Here is a 21,759-nt window from a genome sequence, read left to right on the forward strand (position 1 = left end):
CAGTCCGGCAGTGGAACACTTTGGCCAAGAGGTGAGCATGCGGCCAAGGACACTGAGCATTTGTTTTCACACCGGGTAACACCGCGGAAAGGGGTAACCACAGATGAATGAGGGCTGGGAGGAGATTCGGAATTGATGCTGAGAAAATAAGGAGTAATCAAAAGGAAAGAGTTAAAAGAAACGAAACAAAAAACCCGGAGAAGGGATAGATGCAAAATGGAATCACACATAACACCACAATAAAATTCCGTAAAATAGCGCCGGTGATTTGAAGAAGGGAATGGACAAAGTAATGTGCTCCAGCCATCTCGAGCACACTCTCTCCAATTTCAATTCAGGGCTAATGCTGAGCTTTCCGTCTCGCATACTCGTTCAGTCCAAGCCTCTTGCTTGCGTTCATTCTGACGCCAGCTGCTTCTCTCGTCTTTGTTCTCCAGGTTACCCTGAGACCTCAGCCAGCTCCCATCCCCTCCCCTACCGAAAAGGAACAGTCTCGAGGAAGGAAGTGCCCCGCCGTTTCCCTCGAGGTCTCCCTGTATCCCGCCGACCAGGGTTCGGTGAGAGCTCGTCTTTCTCTCTGTACACACAGCGATTCACTGGGACAGAGGCAAAGCGGTGTTGGAAACCTGGATTTTCTCTCCTGCCTGCCCAGTCCACGAGAGTCAAGTTTTTGCTCCAGATCTCAACTGCACAGGAGAAGGAAGGCAATGCCAGGATTTTCATGAAGTTAATTGCAACTGAGCTTCAAATAGGAGTCAGGCTCCGGTGGGAAAGAGAATCGATGCTCTCATTCTCAGCAAAGATCTATAAACCAAGTTATCATTTCCATTCCTTGTGATCACCAGAACCCCTCTTAAAGGAGACGTCTCTGCCCAGCTCTGAGAGCAGGCGGAGAGCTGGGCGAATTCAATACATCAAATTAAGAGGGGACAGCGGACCACAGTTGGCAATGGAGGCATTTTAATTCCGTCTGGAGTTGAGCCTGGACGCAAGCCCAACAGAAATTGCAAGACTGGAGTGGCGGAAGTGTTCGCTTTAAGGGGATTGCACAGTACGAGACACTATTTCAGAAGGTCGTTGGAAGTGAGGAGCCGTGTGGGGAGCCGGTAGATTTAGCCGACGCTGCGAACCGGACCGATCTCTTTTGCCAGGAGTGATATTTTTAAAAAAAAAATCAATCTAGTCTCTCACAGTCATAGGGATAGTAATTCCTCCAATGCGAATGTTATGCGTGTTGTATGAGGAATGTGAGCTGGGAGATGGCTGCACGCTCGTTTCAATGTGGAATCCAAAGAGCATCATCAGTGGACTGAGAGACTGATGTCTGTTTCCAGTTCAGTTGAAATCCTCCTCTCAGCAAGAGGTTAAACCATTCCAAAAGTCAACGCCAAATCTGCTGAGAATCTACCATGATCTGTGCAAACCTCTTCATCTTTCTGATTTTTATAGGTGAGTGAATCATTTCAACAATATTCTGCTTGTTGGCGAATTTAGGAGGGAGCGGAGACCAAGTGTCAGGTGCTCAGACAGAAAGTCAATGGAGTTTCAGGGACGGTGACGGGACAGAGTCGAGGGATAGCTCACTGGAAGCTTTGACGAACGCGGAGATTGAGATAGGGAAGGAGAGGAGGGGGGGCTGGCGGTTAGAGCAGGGCAGGATAAAATGCCAAATGATCCATCTCTATTCCGTTCTTGGGGCTGTGAGCGTCAAACCAAATTACTGGCTTTAAAGCGAGCGAGTGTCTGCTTCATCCAGTGCGATAGCTGGAGACAAATTATAAACGCTGTGAGGGATCTTTGTTTCTCTGCGTGAGATCTGCAGGAATTCATTTCACCAGAAGTGCCGAGACTGAGCATTTAACCTGTTTGTGCGAGAAATTGCTGATGCTAACAACTAAAGCGGGATTATTGCAACGATAAATTCTGCAAATAGCAAATGTGGCTCTTTGGAATAAGTTGGACGATATATTTACGTGGAAGTTTGACAAACACAGGATCAGAATGAATAGAAGGAAACACTGATTGGGCAAGGAGAAAGACAGGGTGAGAAGCGACTGCTGTGACGCATGAACACTAGAATAGAGCAGTTGGGCCGAACGGTCTGTTTCTGTGTCTAAATGATGAGAGTAAATGAGATGTCATTGGGAGAGGTGAAGTTCATAATCACAAGGGGAGAACGGTGGAGGGAGACAATGAGACAGAAATCGGGAGCTGCACAGAGAGGGACGGTGGAGCTCAGTGTAATGTGAGCATTAAAATATCAACCTAAACACGTCTGGAGGAAGAAAAAAATGATGTCCCGAGGAGGGAGGTGGAGTCATAAAAATAAGATCCCAAAATGTGGACAGGGAGAAAGCAAGAAGACGAGCAGGAGCTGCTGGATTGAGTATTTTCAGAGCTGAGGGGAAAGTAATCTGGAGATAAATAAGGATAAATGCACACAAATGGACTGGAAGGTTGGGGGGAAAGTGGTGTCAACCTGCTCGTGTTGGCACAGACTGTTTCTGACTGCACTCACGGGCTCCCATTGCTCCCAGACCTTCCCCGATTGCTTGCCAGTGCCACTGTGGGCTGGGAATCTGTCCACGGAGTCTATCGGGTACTCACCAGCTGTGATGTTATTGACAGAGACAATGTACATCTGTATATGACAGAGACCCCCCCTCCCCCCCTAACACACACACACACAAAACCCCGGCCGCTGACCAGTGAAAGTGTTTCCTTTTGCATTAATAGCACAGCAAAGTGAACATTTAGAGCGGGCGAGGCTGAATAGTTTCTCTGACTTACGGAGAGAAGGGAACTCTGGAATGTGGAGTCAACACTGAAGGCCATTCGGCCCATCGTCCCTGCACCGACTCCTGCAATGAACATCATGATCCAGTGCCAATCTCCTGCTTTTCCCCACTGAATGAACACAGGTACCATGTTTTGTCCGACTCCTTTAACTCCTCTACTCAAAACACCAGTGAAAATTAATCAATCCCAAGTGCAGTATTGAAAAGAGAATGCTACTCATTCAATCAATTTGCTTTAATGAGACTCATCCAATGTATTCAGTCCTCTCATTCAGTCAAAGCTGTTCCCGAGAATCAAGGCGGCAAACAACGTGAATTTAGAATTGGATTTGGGTTTTCATTCATGAAAACAAAAATAAATATTAAGATATTATACTCCCCAAGTTCAAACGTTGAAACTGACAGATGAAAGAACTTGTAAAATAAAACGAGATGACAAATATAAAAGTGAAATGCAGCTTGCTGTTCCCCTATGACTCCGAGTTGCTGCAAATCTTCCTCACTCCCTGACTCTCTGAATTGTACCCTCTCTTCTTTACCAACCCCTGGGTTATCGCTTAATTCCACTCCCAACGCACCCAGCCTCCGCTTCATTCTCCAGGAGTTGTGTTTCTGTACGAGATCCAGATTCAATCCGAAACGGGAGTTCTGCTGTGGCGGGAGTGTGAATGCCGACGGTTCAGAAATGTCGGGTCTTCCACCATCGTTTGTTCCCTCTCCGTCCTTGGGGGGTGGGAAGAGAGAGAGTAAGAGCTAATTTGAAAGTCTTTGTAAAGAACGGATTGTGAAAGTTCGAGCATTTCTGAGACTTGTATTTCCACGGAGTGGCTCTTGAACGGGAACGCGTGTTCAGGAGAAGCAAGTGGCGAGAGAGTAGGTTGGGGACTGGGATAGCCACCAAATGGCGTGGTGCAGGAAAGGAGCAGAAAGCTCATCTCCAGATGCCCAACGAGAACACAGGCTCCAATGTTTACCAGTGTTCAAACAAACCAAGCTAAATGGGTCCTTTTTAAAAGAGATCTTACTCCAACGGAAATCAAAGCCCGAAAATTCTCGGGAAATACAAAGAAGAGATCGAGTGACATTTGTCTTAGCATGGGGACGCTGGTAATCAACCTGGAATTACAGTTTAGCCTCATTACGAGGCTTATATCTGTTAAATATTTACACATTTCATGGTTAATTTCCAGTTAGGATTGTCTTAAAGGTTCCTGTCAGTGGATTAATAACATATTACCTGGTTATATTTCCAGTTAAGGTGAAATGAAAGGCTTATGTCAATGGGTTATTAGCTCGTCAGGATGACACAAATGCTTTCCAGTCAATGATTTCCTGACACCTGACCTGGTTATCTTTCTCGTGAAGGTTATGTGAGCAGCTCCTGCCAATGAATTAATGACATTATCTGTGTAGATTTCTAATAGAATTGCATTCATGCTGCAGTGTTCGCTTTAAAAAAAATCTTTGCTTCCCCTGCTTCTTCCCCTACTGTGTGTAGATGAGGTGCTGCGTTCAGCTGGGGATCCTGTCCTGCCGGGGACCTGGAGAGTGGACTGCGTTCGGGCCAATGAGTTATGTACGGCTGAACCTGGCTGCAGCAGCCGCTACCGGACCCTCCGGCAATGTCTGGCGGGGAAGGCTGCCATGCTGTTTGGTCCTGAAGCCAAAAACGAGTGCATCGCTGCCATGGTGGCACTACAACAAAGCCCACTCTTCGACTGCCAATGCAAACGAGCAATGAAGAAAGAGAAACAGTGCCTGGCCACCTACTGGAGTATCCATCACAGTTTCCAGCAAGGTAAACCCATTCACTGTCATCAGAGCAAAAAAATAATTCGGCAAAAGTGAGTTTACCATTCAATCCTGGCAATCTGAAAAAAAAATCATTCATAAACTTGTAAACGTGAGGACCACAGACTAGAATTTACAGATTGGTGGAATGAGCAGACATTTAACAGATGAAATTTTATGCAGAACATTGTTGTAATCTATTTTGTAAAGGACCCAGGGAGATGAGAAAATGAAAGGTACAATTCTGAAAGGGGGTATGAGTGCAGAGGGACCTGGGTGCATCCGTTATTGAAGGTGGTGAGCCTGTTAAGGGATCCCTGAACAAAATATCTGGCATCCTGCTCATAATGGCATCAAGTATAAAGAAAGGGACTTTTGTTCAACTTGTACATACTGTGATGATGCTGCTCCCTTAACAGGGTTATGTTGCCCTTGCTTTTTTTTTCAGAGGGTTTGTAAACATAGACTGTGGAGGTCCAGCTTTGAAGGGTTTAGAGCCAGTTTAATTATGGCGAACATATACTGCGTCACGCAAAAGGCTTTCAAGTTTTTAAAAAAAGTCCAATGAAAGGGGAGTGGCCAGTTCTCCCAATTCAGCATTCTCCGGTTTGATTTTAGCAGCCAGTCAGTTGTCAAAGCTGCTGGACCCAAGGAAGCAGGTCCATGCTGGTCCTCCCTCTCTCTGGCATCCTTCCTATAAGACCCTGTGTTTGATTTTATCTTTTGTGCCAAGGGGTGTTTGTGGGGATTGTTGCAAGTATTTGGAACAGCATCATTAAATTGGGATGATCTGTCGGATTTTCTGATAGGTTAAGTTAATATTTATTCTGTTCTCTTTTACTTGTGTTTCATTTGGTAATCTTGCAAAATAAATTCTGTTTTGTTTGAAAGCGAGTGGTTGGGCCAGCGGAATCACTCCTGGAATCCCCACTATCCACTTGCTTAACACAACTAGCAAAGTTAGGGTCTCGGCTACTTTTTTGAAATGTTTTGAGGGGAACTGGCCTGATCCATAACATACAGAACACTAGTTGGCATCCCATTCTGGGCACCAGACTTTAATAAATGTATGAAGACATTCAGTGGGTTGCAGGGAAGATTTATCAAAATCATTTCAGGGATGAGGGACTTCAGTCATGAGGTTAAAAATCACACAACACCAGGTTAGAGTCCAACAGGTTTAATTGGAAGCACACTAGCTTTTGGAGCGCTGCTCCTTCACCACCTGATTTTTAACTTTGTACACCCCAGTCCAATACCGGCATCTCCAAATCATTACTTCGAACACGAGGATATGTTTGAGAGATTGCGGCTGTTATCCTTTGAGAAGGTCGAAAAAAAGATTCATCAGCGAATTTCAAAATAATGAGGGTCTGAACAGAGCAGGGAGGGGAAAATGCTCCAAGCAGGAAAAAAATTGAGAACAAAAGAGAATTTTAAGGTAATTGATAAAAGTAACAATAGCAACAGGAGGAATAATTTCATGCAACAAGCTCTTAGGAATGTGGGTACAATCCTGAAAATTTGTTGGAGGCAGGCATTCAAGAGAATTAAATTGTTTTCTGAAAGGGAATGGTTTACAGGGTTGAGGTGAGAAGATGGCAGAATGGCACAATGTGAATAGCTCATAAGGAGATCTGTCACAGACATTGTGAGTTGAATGATCTCCTTCTGTCCTGCAATTAATCAACGACAATAAAGTTAAGAGTTATCAAGTTTGGATAGAGCTGTCCACTGCATAGTAAACTGTCTCTAGCCACCATTAAATAAAATGTCTCCCCATCACTGGGAATGGTTGCGAAATGATAATATTGTTGGACAGTAATCCATAGGTCAGGACTCATATTCCAGACTTTAAATCCAACTATGCTGAGGAGCATTTAAAGTAAATTAATTAATAAATCTGGAATAAAGTTCTAATTTCATTCATAAAGTCAGGAAGTATGGGAAACAGGGAGATTTGCCTATCTGGATTCAGAATTGGCTGGCTTACGGAAGGCAGAGAATGGTTGTAGATGGAAAGTATTCTGCCCAGAGGACAGTGTCGAGTGGGGTACTGCAGGGCTCTGTTCTTGGGCCTCTGCTCTTTGTGGTTTTTATAAATGAGCTGGATCAGGAGGTTGAGGGATTGGTTAGTAAGTTTGCCAATGACACAAAGATTGGAGGTGTCGTCGATAGTATAGAGGGCTACTGCAGACTGCAGGGCGACATAGACAGGATGCAGAGCGGGGCTGAGAAATGGCAGATGGTGTTCAACCTGGATAAATGCGAAGTGATGCATTTTGGAAGATCAAACTCGAATGCTGAATATAGGATTAAAGACAGGATTCTTGGCAGTGTGGAGGAATAGAGGGATCCGGGTGTGCAAGTACATAGATCCCTCAAAGTTGCCACCCAAGTGAATAGGATTGTTAAGAAAGCATATGGTGTTTTGGCTTTCATTAACAGGGGGATTGAGTTTAAGAGCCACGAGGTTTTGCTGCAGCTCTACAAGTCCCTGGTGAGACCACACTTGGAATATTGTGTCCAGTTCTGGTCGCCCTACTACAGGAAAGATACAGAGGCTTTGGAGACGGTGCAAAGAAGGTTTACCGGAATGCTGCCTGGACTGGAGGGCTTGCCTTATGAAGAAAGGTTGAATAAGTTTGGGTGTTTCTCTTTGGAGGGAAGGAGGAAGAGAGAAGACCTGATCGAAGTGTACAAAATAATGAGTGGAATAGATAGAGTCAATAGCCAGAGACTTTTCCCCAAGGCAGGATTAACTAGTATGAGAAGTCATAGTTTGAAGATGTTCGGAGGAAGATATAAAGGAGGCGTCAGAGGTAGGTTTTTTACACAGAGAGTTGTGAATGCATGGGATGCGTTGCCAGCTATGGTGGTGGAAGCAGAGTCATTGGGGACATTTAAGCGACTGCTGGACATGCACATGGATAGCAGTGAGTTGAGGGGTGTGTAGGTTAAGTTACTATATTTAACATTAGGAATAAATCTCGGCACAACATCGTGGGCCAAAGGGCCTGTTCTGTGCTGTACATTTCTATGATCTATCTATGTTCATTCCTGATGACCACAGAACTCTTGGACTGTTACAGAAACCCTTATGATTCACTAATGTCCTTGATGAAGGTAATCTGCTGTCCTCACCATGTTTAGTCTGCTGTGCAACTTTAGATGCACAGTGAGGTGGTTGATTTGTAACTGCTTTCTGAAATTGTCGAACTTAGTTGTGGGTGGTTCACCAACACTTGCTCAAGAGGTCAATTAGGGAGGGGCAATAAATGCCTCACATACTTAGAACAAATAAAGGTTTTCCCCTGTCTATTTTCTTTTTCCAATTGACAGTATTTAAAAAAAAACAACTGGAGTGTGCAGTTAAACACAGTCTTTGTACTGTCCAGCATTGAACCTAATTATTAGTTCCATAGGCTGACAGTGATGCAGTTAAAAATAGACATTGGCAGATTGCCTTTCGTGTACTCCAAGTCATCTTCAATGCTAAAATACTCTGCTGCATTCTGTTAATTGAAGGAACTAAGTTTTGCAGGAATATTCATTTTAATTAAAATTGCAAAATGAGACTGATTTAAATTAATAATCATTAATAGTTGATGATCGAAATGTACGTTGTTGAGCTTCATACAAAAGGGTCAAAAAATCTCTCAAAGAATTAATGCGCTTGATGTATTGTTGCAGTCATTTGAACAGGAGATTTATGGGACGAGGCCAAGGGTAGAGTCTTGGTATAATCTACTTCAGTTCTGGATACTGATCTTGTCTCTTTCACCTCTAATTTTATGATTCAATTATATATAGTAGTGTAGATTGGCTGGATGTGGTTGAGACACTGCCCTATTCAGTACCTTACTGAAGCAAAGCAGTCTCAGAAGGGAATGACCACAATGTAGCTTTAAAATATTAATTTCAATGACCTCCAGATGACCTTCTTGAGCAGCTCATATTATTTAGATTCTCACAAGGTTCATTTGAGCTGCTGCCTTCTAAAGAAACCAGTAGGTTTGCAAGAAAATGGCACAACTAGGGAAGGAACTCTAAGCAGGTATGCAAACACCCACTCAAAATACTTCAGAGCTCATGGAAAACTTGGATTCAGACTGTACAAGGTAATAAACATTGAGCTTGGTCTCTTTCATAATTTGTTCAACTCAATTAGAAGAGCCAGTATACTGGAAGGATGTTGGACCCTGTACTGAGCATGCGTTGAAGGCAAGATGGCTGTTATCCTTCTGCTGTAACTGTTTCTGTTCTAACCTCATTGAAGGGTGCATTACCAAAAGCTGCCCAGTGTTACAGATCCCGCAAAGCTTCTCGTCAGCATGCAATGCTCAGATGTTCTGAACCATGATTTTACAAGCTAATTTGACACCACATAAGTTTCATGATCTTCTTTCAAAATGGAGTTAAATTGAAATCCTTAGGAGTTGTTCACTTTATTCTTTCTGAGTTCTGAAACATCAAGACTTTCGCTTTATTTCACAAAGTGCTGAGAGTCTTTAGTGATCTCCTAATAGGAACTGGAAGTTCTGTGGAATTATCTTTCAGTTTTAACTGTCTGTGTTGATATGAATTGGGGTGGCACGGTGGTCCAGTGGTTAGCATTTCCACCTCGCAGAAACAGGGACCCAGGCTCAATGCCAGCCTCGGGCAACTGCCTGTGTGGAATTTGTCTGTGTAGGTTTCCTTTGGGTGCTCCAGTTTCCTCCCACAATCCAAAGATGCGGAGGTCAAGTGGATTGGCCATGCTAAATTGCCCATAGTGTCCACAGACTGCAAACTAGGTGTGTTAACCACGGGAATTGCAGGATAGCAGGGTGAGATGCTCTTTGGAGGGTCCGAATGGACCAATGGGTGAAAAACCTGCTCCCTCTCTGAGCTGGCTGAGAGGATGCACAAGGATATCAGGTTTTTGGATTTGAGCAAATTAAACAAAAACATTCTTTCAGGGAACATGGGCACTGCTGGAAAATCCACATTTGTTGCCGACTCCTAATTACTGTTGACTGATTGGTTTGCTGGACCATTTCTGAGGCAGTTAAAAGTCAATCACATTTCTGAAGATCCAGAATTGCATGTAGGCCAGTTCTGGTAAGGAAAGCAGATTTCCCTCCCTGAAGAACATCACTGAACTATCAATGATGGTTTCACAATCACCATTGCTGCATACTGCATTCTAATCCCAGGTTTACTGATTTTAAGTTTCACTTGTTGCTGTTTTAAGATTTAAGTTCATGTTCCTTGAGTTAGGTTGGACTTCTGAATGACTGGACCAGTGAAATGAGATTTACTCACCATTTCTCCTAACTGTTGCACTGATCCATCTATTCGCAATAAAATTCCCAGTTTGGAGGAAGGGGTCCGAGTGTGTGACTGTGTCACAGAATATTGATATCAGAGATCTTTATTACTCATTGCAGCCACAAAACATTTTCAAATACATCTTGGAACTGGGGGGGGGGGGGGTGGCTGCAGACCATGTGAAGTTGCCAAATATGGACCAGGAAGTTCAAGCTGACCGAGCTTGAGCCCCCTTGAGTTAGCTCATCTATCCTGTACAGATTTTTGAACATCTCACCCTGTGTTTAAAAATATTAAACACAAAGCACTGCTCAAGACTTTGAAGTCAATCTGACTTGCTACTTAACACAGCAACTCCCTCAAATTGCATCACTCTTTCAAAAAGCTCTCAAGTATTCCTGTCTTCTTGGGAAATTGATTACCGTAATCCCTGCTCTCTGTCTTAAAGGAAACCATTAAGAAGAAGTTTGAAATGCATAAACCCGAGGTCTTTTCCACAATATATTTTTGAAAAATACTCTAGGATATTTTGAAACCAATTGGCTTCTGCGGAACAAGGCTCGTAATTGTCACATGCAACAAAAATGCATATTTCCTTTCAAAAGTCATCAATGAAAAGAACACAATATTTAGACACTGCTTGAAGCTTGCTGTTTGGTTAATGACTCCAATTTCCTCAGAGTATTGTCAAATTCAAGATCTTAGAAGGTTTTGCCTTGACAAACAAATAAGTGGAATTCCAAATTAAAATTCAGAAAATGTTGAAATTGTACAGTGAGTTAGTTCGCTCAGTTGGCTGGCTGTGGTGCAGGGTAATGCCATCAGCTTGGGTTCAATTCCGATACTAGCTGAGTTTATCATGATGGTCCCACCTCTTCCCTTCCATGAGGCCTGGAGAGCCTGAGATTAAACAGCTTGATAACTTTTCTCTGAGTTTACACCCAGACGAATCAAGGGCAGTGTGCAACCAGCCACGTCTCTCTCTCTCTGTAATGACAGAGCAGCTCTCTGGTCCATGAGGAATGTACTACTTTAGCTCATTGTGCTCATTTTAACATCCTCCACACCTTTACTCTCACTGTTTCAAATCCTGAATCCACCTCTCTAACCTCCCTCTGTTAATCTGGACTTCAAGAAACAACAAAATTAGCAAGGTTTCATCTGAGCTGTATGAGTCCACATTCAGACAGCAATTGTGAATGCACAATGTCGGTTGCACAGAACAATGAAAAATTAAAGGAAAGATTTGATTGCTTCTCTTTTAGTGGGCACAATGATTGTGGGAGAAATTATAAGTTGCTAATTTTTATGACATTTTTTGTTTAATATGCGATGCTTGATCATATGAGTATGTTCATTTTAGATGCACTTTGTCCTCGATTCGTCTGGGAGTAAACTCAGAGAAAAGGTATCAAGCTGTTGAAACAGTTGAAGCTAAAGAATTTCAGTTCACCTTTTCCTTCTGAAGTTGCTGCTAGTCATTTCTGATGATGCTGTGTGCCAAAGACTTATCAATTCTTTGTAAAGTGATGAGATCAAAACTTCAGCATAGTTTCTATCATATCTGCCTCAGCTCTTCTAAAACATTTAATGGATTTGGTGCTGAGGAGGAAATTGTCTATTTCTCACCTCAAGCCTCCAACCTCTGTCTCTTTCTTAAATATATCTTTCTGTGGATCTCATGCAGTTTGCCCTATCTTTCACCATTTTATCAAGTAGAATATTCACAGTAATCTTTCTCTTTCTCTCTCCTTCAGGCTCCAAATACAGGTAGTTCTTCTGCAATGTAATGGGTGCAACCCCAAGTTATAGAAAGATCGTGCCTTACGAACAGCACTTAAAATTTTGGCGATGTAAAACACCTTACAAAAACTTGCGCTTCAGAAACGATGCCCCCAATCATCAATCGTGTTATAGTGAACGAACGTTACAGTGGAATGACCTGTACTTGAAGCATTTTCTTGCTGCATGATTCCATGCTGTTAAGCTCTCTCCTTGGAAATTCTCCAACTTCAACTGACTTCTTGATAGCATCCCAAGCCTGCCAAATTCTACACTTGGTCAGCCTTCCCTCTCTCTTTCTTTTCTACAAGCTTCAGGTTTTAATAGCTGAAGCTTTGAGTTGGCTGATCACTGCTTTCCAGTTGAGCTTTTATTGCTTTGGACTAAATCTCCCTGGCCTTTAATTTTGGCTCATCTTTAAAAAAACACAGTGACCATTTTAGATCACATCAATTTTGGTGAATAGGTATTGTGTACAAGCAGCTTTGAGACATAAATATGCAACTGCCTTGTTGTAAGATTCAAATATAGTCTGACAGACATTAAACACACAACAAAAACAACTTCAACCAAATTAGTTCTAGACTGTCACACAGGTAGCATCCTGGCTTTGTACTGCTTCCTTGAATCTTAAATAAGTTATGCTTGTGTTAAATCAGTGATAGAACAGAAACCAGAATTTTACATTATAAATTTATTATACAAAGTCTGGCGCTGTGTGCATGTCTGTCACAGTCCACTGAACAGATCTGAAATTAATGGAAAGAAAATCACATGAGCTTCATCACAGGCAATGCTCTTCTTGATCGTAGATCATGGATTCGATCTCCACTTCAGAATGTTGAGCAGATAATGAAAGTAGCATTCTCTGAGCAAGTGCTGTCCTACTACAGGACCCATAACACTCAGTTAAATACAATCCTATTAATCCCAACAGCTGCCCTTTATAATACTCACATGATTAAGAATTCCATTCCTTATCCATGGGACTCAGTTTAACTTATGCTTCAATTCCTGGTCTTGAGAATCTGACAGCCTCTTTGTTGAGTTATATATATACGATTATGCTCAGATTTTCTCAGTTTAAAAAAAACCCTTCAGGGGTTTAACCAAACACTTATCATTGAATCCCTACAGTGTGGAAACAGGCCAATCAACAGGCCCACCAAGTCCACACCAACCCTCCAAAGAGTAACCCACCAAGACCCACTTCCCCACCCTATTACTCTACATTTACTCCTTACTAATATACCGAATCTCCACACCCCTGGATGTGTAATGGCCTGGAACTTTCAAACTAAATTGCTTACACTGAAGTAAACTATTTCTGAGCAGTTTCTTTGAATTAGCCAGCCAAAAGTATCTCTTTTCTTCAGGAGAAAAATGTACTGCTACAAACCAAAACCAAAAGACTATACTATTTATGGGCTTATCATGAAGCCAAAACTCTGAATTCAAACAGAAGCCAATACACTAAACTGTTTACTTTGTTTGCTTCCAAAAATTCTCCCCATCTAAAAAATTCTTATTAGCCTCCAATAACTATAGCTCACATTAAAAAAAAATGAAGCATGGCTTTAGAAAACCTTACAATTTGATCATTATATCCCTTCACAGTCACAGACCAAAATCCACATTCTATTTGTTCAAAATCCAAACTCTAAAGTAAATGACAATAAAAATATATGCTGCACAACTTATAGCACAACAGGTTCTATTAAATCCAATGTTCCTCTGCTTCCCTTCCATTTATTTGCCCCTTCATATTTCACTCAGTTCATGGATTTGAAGATAGCATATTTAATCGAGCAATTCCCCATTGTCTGCCTGGGTTACACCAAAGAAGCTAATCATACTTTGAGATCTGTTTCCCTTTAAAATGCTCCATTCCTCCAGTGAACATACATTTGGAAAACTGAGTATAAAAAGTTGCACAGATGTTGTACTGCCTTGGGTATAGGAGACCAAGCAATTTCTATTGAGAAAGCATTTGCTTTGGTGGTGGGGAAAGTTCATTCATGGATATGGAACCAAGGCAGGCAGATTGGGTTTGGGTACAGATCAACAGACATCTCCTTGAGTGACCCAAGGGCAAGAACAGCCTTGTCTTCATATTTCTGAAGCTAGCTTGAATTTCTCTTCAACCAATTGTGTCTATTAATCAAACCTTGTGAAAACAAATCTTGCTGTTGCAATGTTTGCATGAATGTGTGGACTATTAAGTAATATGTAGGAATTAAGAACTTCTTAGTCTGTCTGTGAATCAAAATAAATAATTAAAACCATTAGCTTTCTCCAAGTACTCTGCAAAGCTTCGACGATATTGAATAAATATTGAAAGAGACATTCATTCACAGGACTGCTGCTTGAACTAATTCTTAAGGGTATTTGCTTTTTCTTCAGCTGATTATCAAATGGCGTTTGATAAAGATAATTGATTTTCTTTTCGTCCCCACTGTAATTTACAGCTAGCTGTTGCTTTGGTCAGTGTCAAATCTAGGCTCTTTTGGCTCAAGGGTAATTTGCCACAATTTTGCTGCTTGGCACATGAACTGTGACTGAAATGTCGTGTGAATTTCCGCTACTTTGGCAGGGATTATCAATGGGTAGGAGGCAGTCTGAACACTGTGGTCCTTCCCATCCTATTTCTCCCTCCGCATTGCAGCTAGGAGACTTTGAAAGTTTCAGATAATAAGAGTAAAGACCCTCCTGCTTGATACTTCTGAAACAAACAAAAGAGATTTTTGACAGCTGTTTGAACAGATACTGTTCAATGCAACTGTTTAAGAGCGAGCATTGATATTCAGGCACCTTTTCTTTTCAAAATGTACAACTGTGGATTTGATGCAATTGTGGACAGTGAAGGGAAATGATAGTTCATTGTATTGAAGAGTTAAAATACAAGGCACAAGGGTAATTTAGGAGAGAAGTGAGTAGAGCACTTTCACACAAAAACCTTGGAGTAATCTGCCAGGGAAAGTCAATGTGAAGCATAATTGTGTTTAGGAGCTGACATAATGTGTTACTGGAAAGGCTAGGGCAGGGATAAGTGAATGTAATATGGGAAAGATTGGAGAGGTGGGGGTTGATGAATTTGGGGAGGTAGGTAAGATTGAGAGATTTGGGACAGCATGAATAGATGGCATTGAGGGAGAGGTGGACAAGGTGGGGATGTGGACAGACATGTTTAAGAGCTATGAGGTGATAGTGAGAAGGCATGTGAGGGTTAGGAGAGGATGGGTGAATGGGATTGAGAGTTATGGGGAAAAGATGGGTGGGTGGATTTGAGGAAGAGGAGCTCAAGGTGGGTCGGCAGTGACTGCAAGACATGTGAAGAAGTTGGGTAGGCATGGTTAAGGGATATGTGGTGAATCTGGGTAAGCATGTTTAGGGTTGTGGGGGAAGGGGGGTCAGTGGAATTGAGACATGGAGAGAAGTGTGATTGAGGAAATTAGGGATAAATTGGGTGGCTGGTATAAGGGATCAAAAGAAGTGAATTTGAGAGTTATGGGGGTATGGTTGAGGGATGCATGTGAGAGATACAGTGCCTGGGTAGGATTCAGACTGCTGGTAAGAAAGTGGAGACGTACAATTCAAGAAGGTGATGAGAAAGGGTGTTGAGACAGAGAGAAAATCAATTTGTTCAAGGAGGAAAGAAAGCAACATTGAGGCAGGTGGTGTGTGTGATTGAGGTCAATGTCGGTCATTTGTGTTAATCTCTAAAATAGACACATTGTTGCTGCATTTCGGAACATTTCAAATCTCTCAATTGTACTGTGGTCACACTTTACTCAATTAGGTGCATGAAATGTTGCCTTGTCTGATCTCCAGAATGATGCATCACCAGAGAACATGGTTTAAACCTGAAGCTCCCCTAAAACAAATAACCCAGTAAATGAGTGAGTGTGTTGGGTGTTCTGCTTACTACAATGTAATATTAATCCCCAAAGCTCCACTGCAGTCTTGCATTTGTGTAAATTGGTAACGATGATGAGAATGCTAGAACTATTGGTTACTCTCCATCTGTCACCAAATAGAAGAAACTTAAATGACTTGGAAGATGCCTTTCTTGGATTTGAAAGAAAGCCTAGGATTAGAATATCACACAGCCTTTTCTCAGCATATTAATCTGTGTTTCCAACATTCTCTGCCCAAAATTTCTACAGTTTTAATCTTTTGTCAAATATTGTGCCTTTGCCTGAGGTGCTTTGTCCCAAACAAGCTTGATTTAAAATCTGTAAGAAACAAAAATAAAGATTTGCAGTCATATGGGACATTCCATAACCTGAAGACGAACCAAAGTACTGTTCAGCCAACCTTTGAAGCAGAATTACGAATGTGAGATGGGATATATTCTCTTTTGCCATTTGCAATTTGTCAGCAAAAATAACAATGTGATAATGACAATGTCATCTCCTTTTGTAATGTTGATTCAGGAATCAAATTTTTTGTGTGATCATTTCTATGCTTTTCTTGATGTGTCTTCAACCAATTTTGTCTGTTCATCAAACATTGTGATGGAAAGCAGAGGGGGCCCCAGAGTAGGTACAAGATCTCTTCCAACTGACAGCATTTCCAAAAGTGTAGGAGTCCCTCAACGTTGTGCTGGACTGTCAGCCTGGAGTTTTGCACTACAGTTTCTGGAGTGGGATTGAAACCTAGAATCTTCAGACTCAAAAGCAAAAGTGATACTCATTCAAACTTAACCAAGGATTATCATTTAAGACCGATAACAGTTACATCATGTGACACTGTAGAAAGACACTGGGCAGAATTGTACAGGGTCAAAAAATGTGGCACTGGAAAAGTACAGCAGGTCAGGCAGCATCCGAGGAGCAGGAAAATCGATGTTTTGGGCATAAGCTCTTCATCAGGAATGTGGTGTTGGGGGGGGCGGGGGGGGTGGCAAGGAGTCTGAAAGATAAATGAGAGGGGAGTGGGGCGAGGGTGGAAGGTAGCTTGGAAGGCAATAGGTAGATGAAGATGGGGGATGATGGTGATAGGTCAGTATGGAGGGTGGTTCAATGAACAGTACTTTGGTAGGTCTTCAGGCTATGAAATATCCCATATGATTGCAAATCTTTATTTTTCTTTCTTACACAATTTAAATCAAGCTTGTTTGGACAAAGCACCTCAGGCAAAGGCACAATATTTGACAAAAGATTGAAACTGTGGAAATTTCAGGTGAAGAATGTTGGAAACACACAGTAGGTTACTTTACAGATAAATATACTGAGAGAGAAGGGCACCCTCCACACCAACCTATCACCATCACCCCCCCCACCTTCATCTACCTATTGTATTGCAAGCTTCCCCGCCCAGCCCCACTCCCCTCCCATTTATCTTTCAGTCTCATTGGGCCTCTCTCACATTCCTCATGAAGGGCTGATGCCCAAAACCTTGACTCTCCTGCTCCTCAGATGCTGCCTGACTGGCTGTGTTTTTCTAATGCCAGACTTTTTGACTCGGATCTCCAGCATCTGCAGTCCTCACTTTCTCCCAGCACAGCACCAGGGTACCAGATTTGATTCCAGCCTCAGGTGACTGTCTGTGTGGAGTTCACACATTCTCCCTGTGTCTGCATGGGTTTCCTCCGGATGCTCCGGTTTCCTCCCACAGTCCAAAGATGTGCAGATCAGGCGAATTGGCCACGCTAAATTGCCCCATAGTGTTAGGTGAATTAGTCAGAGGGAAATGGGTCTGGGTGGGTTACTCTTCGGAGGGTCGGTGTGGACTGGTTGGGCCGAAGGGCCTGTTTCCACACTGTAGGGAATCTAATCTTAAATTGCATAGGGGTCTGAGCTATGGTGCTATGGTGAGATTTGTGGCAGGTATGAGGTCCATCTTGACTTTGAGAGCACCTTGTTCAATCTTTTAAGTTTATGCCAAGCAGTGAGTTTCTTACCAGGTAATGGCGAATTGCCGATTAGGGGAGATTATAGCTTGTTAAATGCTGCAATCCACCTTATTAACATTCACCCATCTTAGCAAATGCACCAAACAAGTTGGACATTAAGAATTCTCAACATTGAAGTCAGAGTGAGTATTTGGCAAATTCAGTTTGCTGGGTTGGAAGCTCAGAGTTAGAACAAACAGAGTTGTTGTGTCTGGTTTGTTACCCGTGCCACGTGATAGAGAGTCGAGGAATAGGGAGAGAGAACAGTTAAATGCGTGGCTATAGGGATGATGCAGGAGGGAGGGATTCCAGTATCTGGATAACTGGGGTTCTTTCTGGGGAAGGTGGGACCTCTATAAACAGGATGGTCTACACCTGAACCTAAGGGGCACCAGTATCCTTGGGGGGAGGTTTGCTAGTGCTCTTTGGGGGGGTTTAAACTAACTCTGCAGGGGCATGCTAACCTAGACTGTAGCTTTAGGGTGCAGGACCTGGAGTGTAGGGAGGTTAGGAACATGGCATCAATCTCGAAGGAGGGTGCCTGTAAACAGGAAGGTGGCTTGAAGTGTGTATACTTCAATGTGAGAAGTATACAAAATAAGGTAGGTGAACTTGCAGCGTGGGTTGGTACCTGGGACTTCGATGTTGTGGCTATTACGGAGACATGGGTAGAACAGGGACAGGATTGGCTGTTGCAGGTTCCAGGTTTAAATGTTTTAGTAGGGTCAGAGGTGGGGGTAAAAGAGGGGGAGGTGTGGCATTGCTTGTCAAAGATAGTATTACAGCGGTGGAAAGGACGATGGATGAAGACTTGCCATCTGAGGTAATTTAGGCTGACATTAGAAATAGGAAAGGTGAGGTCACCCTGTTAGGAGTTTTCTACAGGCCTCCTAATAGTCCTAGAGACGTAGAAGAAAGCATTGCGAGGATGATTCAGGAGAAGAGTGAAAGTAATTGGGTGGTTGTTATGGGGGACTTTAACTTTCCAGATATTGACTGGGAAAGCTATAGCTCGAGTACGTTAGATAGGTCGGTGTTTGTCCAATGTGTGCAGGAGGGTTTCCTGACACAATATGTAGACAGGCCAACAAGAGGTGAGGCCATACTGGATTTGGTTCTGGGTAATGAACCAGGCCGAGTGTTAGAATTGGAGGTAGGTGAGCACTTTGGGGACAGTGACCACAATTCGGTGACTTTTACTCTAGTGATGGAGAGGGATAAGTGTGCACTGCAGGGCAAAAGTTATAGCTGGGGGCAGGGAAATTATGATGCGGTGAGGCATGACTTAGGATGCGTGGCTTGGAAAAGTAGGCTTCAAGGGAAGGGCGCAATTGATATGTGGAGCTTGTTCAAGGAGCAACTATTGAGTGTCCTTGATAAGTATGCACCTGTGAGGCAGGGAGGAAAGGATCGTGTGAGGGAGCTGTGGTTTAATAAGGAATTGGAATCCCTTGTTAAAGGGAAGAGGGCGGCCTATGTAAAGATGGGGCGTGAAGGTTCAATTGGGGCGATTGAGAGTTATAAGGTAGCCAGGAAGGATCTAAAGAGAGAGCTAAGAGCAGCAAGGAGGGGACATGAAAAGTCCTTGGTTGGTAGGATTAGGGAAAACCCAAAGGCTTTCTATAGGTATGTCAGGAATAAAAGAATGACTAGGGTAGGAATAGGTCCAGTCAAGGATAGTAGTGGGAAGTTGCATGTGGAGGCCGAAGAGATTGGGGAGGCACTGAATGAATACTTTTCGTCAGTATTCACTCAGGAACAGGACATTGTTGCCAATGTGAATATTGAGTCACAATTAATTAGAATGGACGGCTTTGAGGTTTGTAGGGAAGAGTTGTTGGAAATTCTGGAAAGGGTGAAAATAGATGTCCCCTGGGCCTGATGGCATTTATCCGAGGATTCTCTGGGAAGCAAAGGAGGAGATTGCAGAGCCATTGGCCTTGATTTTTATGTCCTCGTTGTCTACAGGAATAGTGCCAGAAGACTGGAGGATAGCAAATGTGGTTCTCTTGTTCAAGAAGGGGAATAGGGATAACCCTAGTAACTATAGGCCAGTGAGTCTCACTTCTGTTGTGGGCAAAATCTTAGAGAGAATTGAAAGGGATAGGATTTATGAACATCTGGACAGGAATAATGTGATCAAGGATAGTCAGCATGGTTTTGTGAAGGGCAGGTCGTGCCTCACAAACCTTATTGAATTCTTTGAGAAGGTGACTAAGGAGGTGGACGAAGGGTAAAGTGGTAGATGTGGTGTATATGGATTTTAGTAAGGCGTTTGATAAGGTTCCCCATGGTAGGCTACTGCAAAAAAATACGGAGGTATGGCATTGAGGGTGAGTTGGAGGTTTGGATTAGGAATTGGCTGACTGGAAGAAGACAGACGATAGTAGTTGATGGTAAAGGTTCATCTTGGAGTGCAGTTACTAGTGGTGTTCCGCAAGGATCTGTTTTGGGACCATTGCTGTTTGTCATTTTTATAAATGACTTGGAGGAGGGGCTAGAAGGTTGGGCGAGCAAGTTTGCGGATGATACGTAAGTCGGTGGAGTTGTTGACAGTGAGGAAGGATGTGTCAGGTTACAGCGGGATATAGATAAGCTGCAGAGCTGGGCAGAAAGGTGGCAAATGGAGTTCAATGTAGCTAAGTGTGAAGTGATTCACTTTGGTAAGAGTAACAAGAAGATGGGGTACTGGGCTAATGGTCGGATACTTGGTAGTGTGGATGAGCAGAGGGATCTTGGTATCCATGTACACAGATCTCAGAAAGTTGCCACCCAGGTAAACAGTCCTGTGAAGAAGGCATATGGCGTACTGGCTTTTATTGGCAGAGGAATTGAGTTCCGGAGTCCTGAGGTCATGTTGCAGTTGTATAAGACTCTGGTGCGCCCACATCTGGAGTATAGTGTACAGTTTTGGTCGCCATACTATAGGAAGGATGTGGATGCACTGGACCGGGTGCAGAGGAGGTTTACCAGGATGTTGCCTGGTATGGTAGGAAGATCGTATGAGGAAAGGCTGAGGCACTTGGGGCTGTTTTCATTGGAGAAAAGAAGGTTTAGGGGTGATTTGATAGAGGTGTACAAAATGATTAGGGGTTTAGATAGGGTTGACCATGAGAACCTTTTTCCATGTATGGAGTCAGCTATTACGAGGGGCATAGCTTTAAATTAAGGGGTGGTAGGTATAGGACAGATGTTAAGGGTAGATTCTTTAGTCAGCGAGTCGTGAGTTCATGGAATACCCTGCCAGTAGCAGTGGTGGACTCTCCCTCTTTATGGGCATTTAAACGGGCATTGGATAGGCATATGGAGGATAGTGGGCTAGTGTAGGTTAGGTGGGCTTGGATTGGCGCAACATCAAGGGCCAAAGGGCCTGTACTGCGCCGTATTTTTTCTATGTTCTATGTTCTAACTGTTATTGTAGGATACTGTGCTGTCAGGGTCACACACCAGCTGACGGACTGGAGCAGCTGATAAATCCAGGCTCTTTGCTCACCACTCACTTAGTTACTCATTCACTCTTGAGCCCAACTGGATGCTGACAGCATCTCTGCCTTCCATTGTCTTGTCTTGTATTTTTGCACTTTGCCCCCTCAGCTAGAGCTACCAGGCTGTATTATGCCTGTCTTTCTTTATCATTTGGTGACCCACAAAGCCAGGAGGTTTGTTATGGGAGTCAGCTGACCTTGGTCTGAAAAAGGAGACAAAATGTGGAAAATTACAGACCAATTACTTTAACATCCCTTGTTGGCAAAGCATTAGAATCAAATACCAATCAGGACATTAATGGGCAACTTTTTTACGCATAGGATAGTGCATGCATGGAATGAACTGCCTGATGAAGTGGTCGAGGCTGGTACAATGACAACATTTAAAAGGCATCTAGGTGAGCACATGAATAGGAAGAGTTGAGAGAAATATGGGCAAATGCTGGCAAATGCAACTAGATTAGTCTAGGATATCTGGTCAGCAAGGACGAGTTGGACCGAAGGGTCTGTTTCAGTGCTGTGCATCCTTATGACTCCATGACAAATTTGTTTGATGAATTTACTGGAGTTTTTTTGAATATGTAACAAGCAGATGGATAATGGGAATGCTGTTGATATAATTTATCTGGATTTCCTGAAGGCATTTGATAAGGTGCACAAAAGATTAATTCACAAGGTTAGATCATATGGGATT

At 43.0% G+C, this 21,759-nt stretch overlaps 1 protein-coding gene across 2 annotated transcripts in view; it reads left to right on the top strand.

Moving 5' to 3' along the window:
• The first annotated feature begins 308 nt into the window (after window positions 1-308).
• Window positions 309-21,759, top strand: part of LOC140459608 (GDNF family receptor alpha-2-like) — a 312,836-nt gene continuing 291,385 nt past the window's right edge. Inside the window, exons 1-2 of one of the 2 annotated variants that reach the window (XM_072553890.1) lie at window positions 309-1,449; window positions 4,297-4,596. In XM_072553890.1, the coding sequence (XP_072409991.1) occupies window positions 1,410-1,449; window positions 4,297-4,596 (340 nt within the window). In that variant the 5' untranslated portion in view covers window positions 309-1,409. Of the gene's footprint in view, window positions 1,450-2,831; window positions 2,922-4,296; window positions 4,597-21,759 lie in introns of those variants that run through there. The other variant, XM_072553891.1, reaches the window with a different exon arrangement.

Source organism: Chiloscyllium punctatum, chromosome 35, assembly GCF_047496795.1.
Source record: "Chiloscyllium punctatum isolate Juve2018m chromosome 35, sChiPun1.3, whole genome shotgun sequence".
Taxonomy (NCBI): Eukaryota; Metazoa; Chordata; class Chondrichthyes; order Orectolobiformes; family Hemiscylliidae; genus Chiloscyllium; species Chiloscyllium punctatum.